The sequence below is a fragment of the Chenopodium album genome, chromosome 21 (assembly GCF_948465745.1).
Source record: "Chenopodium album chromosome 21, dcCheAlbu1.1, whole genome shotgun sequence".
Lineage (NCBI taxonomy): Eukaryota > Viridiplantae > Streptophyta > Magnoliopsida > Caryophyllales > Amaranthaceae > Chenopodium > Chenopodium album.
In genome coordinates this window covers 40113744-40118300 of record NC_137854.1, presented here as the reverse complement: position 1 = coordinate 40118300, position 4557 = coordinate 40113744, and the positions used below count along the sequence as shown (strand labels likewise).

Below are 4557 nucleotides of genomic sequence, written 5' to 3'. Positions count from 1 at the left end.
AATAACATAGACGACCTTTCGAATCTTAAATTTCCTTTTTTATTCGTATGCTTCAATGTTACGAAGTACTCACACATACTCCATTTTCTAGCTAGGTTCAAACCGTCAATATAGGTTGAAATAATCCCCTCTATAAAACATAGTACAAGACATGATTATGTCCTTCACGTACAAATAAAACTACATACATCCGATATTAATTCATCTTTTCATTATTAATCCCTAGCATTAATTAACATATATCTCATTAATCGATCAGAAATTAAAGAAGCAAAGAATTGAATAGTTAAAATGATGTTACAACTTCTAGCTAAGATCTAACAAAACAATTACACTACTTGTTATGACACTTTTACTATGACAAAGGTGGTGCACAATCCCATATCAAAGAGGAGGATGACTTCCACGTCTCAGGCATAGCCAACGGTGGCAACAAGTCCGAAATCGGAATCGAACCGATGGTCTCAATCCCATCCCATTGATGGCCATTATCGTCAGCATACAACATACTATTCAAATTTCCCAACAAAGTACATGCAAAATCTTGCTGATCATCACCACAATATTCATGAATTCGTTCATCTTCGACGTTCACACGTTGCATGTGTTCTTGTGACAATGTGACTGGTGAAAATTCATGGCATTGTCCATTTATATTAGGTAGCATACCAAATTCCACGTTCCCATTCGAATGCTTATCAAAATTTTCGAGTACTGAAGACGACATGTTTAGTAACATCGATGAGATATCGATGTTGTTCGATTTATTGGACGGATCAGACGGGTCCTCAAGTTGTGGCAAGGTGTAACAAGGTGGAAAATCTAACAAGGTAGCTATATTCGCGAACAAGTTATTATCGTTCGATGTTATTGTTTCATCGGTGTTATAATTACTAGTAGTAGGGTAAATTGGCTTGAAAGTTGGTATTTGATCTAAGAATGATGAGTAATTATTTGGTGACTCCAAAAATTGGTCTAATTCATTTATGTTGCTAGAGTTTGGTTGTTGCATGGGAGAACTACAACTAGTGTTGATCATGTTATCAGGGCTAAAGTTAGGGTTGTTGCAAGAGCTAGTTGGTGGTAAACGAGACGTAAGGTTCGGGTGATTCGGGTCAGGTGAAGGAGATACCCAAGAATGGGAATGTGTCCTTGAAGTTATAGGGCCTGTTTTCTTGAATATCCTGCATATTGCCCATGAATCCTGCATGTTTAAACCAAAAGAAATATTAGCTTAACTAATTAATTTAATTGTTGTAATTATAATTAAAATAACATTTACTATAATTTTTATGGTCTTTCTTTTTGAGATCCATGATATTTTAATTAATTTATTTATAAGTACGTACTCCATTTGCATTATTTGTAATTTTGTTTCAATCAAGAAGTTTAGGTGAGCATGAAAAAGAGAAAATTATTATATAAACTTGTATATGTTCAAACCACAAAGCTAAGTTTCACGAAATTTCTGGGGTTTCTTGGTTATTGCTCCATGCAAGGACGATTGTTAGGTTTATGCCGTAACTTTTACTTGCAACGGTCATTTTTTGTCCATAATATTTACTCTTGGTTCTAGTGCTTTACTTGTTCTATCTTTTCAAACTTGTTTGTTATTAATTTATCTCTTCCTTGTGAATCAACCACTTCCGTTTTTACCTCACCGGCTCACTCTTTTTGGTGAAACGTTAGTAATTTAGAATTTGGACGATAAACAATAATAATGTATGTCCAATATTACATGAACTGAGAAATTAATAAATCTGGTAACTTATTTTACACTCATTCTCGACAAAAGGATCTATCCAGCTCGTTATATAATTTCTTTACAAGTTAAGGCGAGTTTAATTAATTTATGGGAATATATATAGTTTTTTTTACATGTTACTAAGAAATACTTTTATAATAAGTACATAAGATACATTGACTAATTTACTTCCTCATCACCCCAATCCATCCCCTAACAAATAAAAGAAAAAAAACAAAAAAAACCTTTGAGTAGGGTTTTTTTTTTTTAAAGAACCATACTTTCCTCCATTGATTAACAAAGTATGAGTGAATAATAACATTACTAACAAGAGGAAAAACATTGTATAGAAATACTTACATTAGCAGGAAGGTTTTTATCCACGCATCTTTTTGTAAGCGTAGCGTCGCCAAGAGAAGGGAGGCGAAACTCGTGCATCATCCAGTCAGTCTTGACTCCTTTGGCAGCTCTACCTTGGTAGAACACCAAAGACTTCTTTAACCCTATGCACTTATTTCCCTCCGATGAGTAGATCGGACGGTCCGTTCCGGTTGCTTTCCAGAACCCTGCTCCGGTGACCCTATTAGGCCTTGCACTATTTCTATATTTTCTGTCCCTTGGACAATAGAAATACCACTCTTTCTCCCCTGCAGATGCAAACTCTGCATGCAAAATCATTAAGTTGGTTAATCACTTTGTCAATATTACACTTTTTTACCAATAAATAAAAGTTATATCATACGTAGCATGTTGATTTAAAAAAATATTTACTTTTTTGCCCATAAATAAAAGTTATATACTAAGTATATAGTATGTTGACGTAAAAATGATTTATAGCTTACTTATCAATCCACATTATTTTATTATCATTTTACTATACATAGAAAATATAAGCAAAAGTTTTCAACTTCATTCCTAGAGATAAAAAAATATAGTATCTGTCAAAAAAAAATGGTATAATTTAAAAACCCTTAATGTAAAGGTCAAAGATTTTAAAAAGTCCAACCTTTATTGCAGTACTTATTTAAAAACGGATTGAATCATAGATTAAAGGGAAAATAAAAGTCAAGATATGTTATCAAAACAAAACATAGAACAAGCCTAAGGTTTATGAGTACATAATAGTTATGAAAAAAATAACTAATTAAGAAATATATATAAGTAAAACATGCATCAAGATTAATGATATCAGTTGATTAGATCTACTAGCTTTTTTATTTTTTCCTTCAAAAAAAAAATCTATTAGGTTTTTTTGCCCTTTATTTACAATAACATGAAAGGTACATTATGCAATATAAGTTGATATTTGATAAAATATATCTTACTTGGAAGATCCCATGGATCAAATTTATATATATCAAGTTGCTTGATAAGCTCAATAGAAAGAGGACGTTGTTGAATCTTCCTCTTAAGGTAAAACCCTACAAGCTCCTCATCGGTTGGATGAAATCGAAACCCGGGAAGAAGAACCTCGTCTACCTTCTCTCCTTTAGTTGTGTTCTCATCCATATTACAATCATTAATCATTGTCTCTTCTATTACTTTGCACCGTTGAATCCGTTAAACTTTTATTAATCTTTAAGGTATCTATGAGAAAATGTTTAAATATATATTTTGGATCTTGAGGAAAAGGTTTGTTTTAGAAGCTAAGAATATTTATAAGTCAAAACATATAGCATGAAACACTCTAAAGAGTGAGAAAAAGAGTGAAAGAAGTACTAAGTAAGAGTTAGATTTCTAGAATGAGTAAAGTTTACAAAGTTTGAAGCTCATTATATGCTTCCTTCTAAGGGAGCTAGCCCCGAAGTATCAGCCGCCTTTTCTGGTGACTTTCATGAAATTTTCTATCATTTTTTTTCTTCTTCTAGTTGTGAGCTCATGGGGTTAAGTGACAACTACCAAGAAACCGACTTTAAGTCAAATGAGATTGAAAACATAATTTGTACTAACTTACTTATTACTTGTTTCTAAAAATAATTGTCGCATGTATTCAGGGTTTGTTCGGCAAAACTAGTTGCAAATTTTAGTAGTGTTAAGGATATAGCTAGTTTCGAGTAAAGGGAACACATATGATAGTTCTCTCGTTCCAGGTCATTTGTCTTTATAACCAACTTTCTGAGTTCATATCATATATTAGGTTAAGTAGAAATATATATATGAATTTCCCTTGATTAAAGTATATAGTATGTACATACATATACAGATATACCATTAATATAATGTGTCGTAGTCAAATTGTCCGATCCATATTATCTATCAGTTTGCGCAATGTATGATCAGCCAATATCAGTATATTATTACATATTTTTTAAATACTTAAGGGATATTACAATAAGCTATGAAACAAGTATTTAATCATTCATTTAATAGATAGAACCATAGAAGGAATCTTATGCTTCAAGTTTACACTATAACACACATATGTACTTATGAACCTATTTATGTTTTTTCCTTCATAAGTGAAAAAAAAAATGAAATTATTATTATCATTTAATGGTTGAAACAAGCAAATAAACAGCTCATTGAAATTACCATTTGTGTTAATTAGTACACAATAATTAATTGTTCACATTCAAATTTCTGATAAATATTTAAGGTTGCATCAAGACAAAGCAATCTCAGGAGATTAATAAATAAAATTTAATATAACCTAAGCTTTGAATATTTATTATAAGTGTGCCGGTCTAAGGGTACGTGGACTTTGAGACACAAGAAGCCAAAAATCATAATCTAAATTTATTCAGTTCCACGTACTGTTGAACTTATGCTAAACAAAAAAATTAATATTAATTAATGCCTTTAATTAACTAACT

At 31.5% G+C, this 4557-nt stretch overlaps 1 protein-coding gene across 1 annotated transcript; it reads right to left on the bottom strand.

Annotated features, from left to right (window-relative positions):
* Nucleotides 1-355: 355 nt before the first annotated feature.
* On the bottom strand, nucleotides 356-3253 carry LOC145603161 (uncharacterized). The gene is made up of 3 exons (XM_081659286.1): nucleotides 3070-3253; nucleotides 2105-2406; nucleotides 356-1204 (listed from the first exon to the last, which is right to left on the bottom strand). The coding sequence occupies exons 1-3, from the start codon at nucleotides 3251-3253 to the stop codon at nucleotides 356-358; spliced, it is 1335 nt and encodes a 444-aa protein (XP_081515412.1).
* Nucleotides 3254-4557: the final 1304 nt, after the last annotated feature.

Bases quoted from the DNA above. Each gene is read 5' to 3' on its own strand.
- LOC145603161 (XM_081659286.1), bottom strand. From the start codon at position 3,253: ATGGATGAGAACACAACTAAAGGAGAGAAGGTAGACGAGGTTCTTCTT. The intron at 2,407-3,069 runs GTAAGATATATT...TTTTGCATGCAG, and splicing joins TGATCCATGGGATCTTCCAA to AGTTTGCATCTGCAGGGGAG. The intron at 1,205-2,104 runs GTAAGTATTTCT...TTAAACATGCAG, and splicing joins ATAAAAACCTTCCTGCTAAT to GATTCATGGGCAATATGCAG.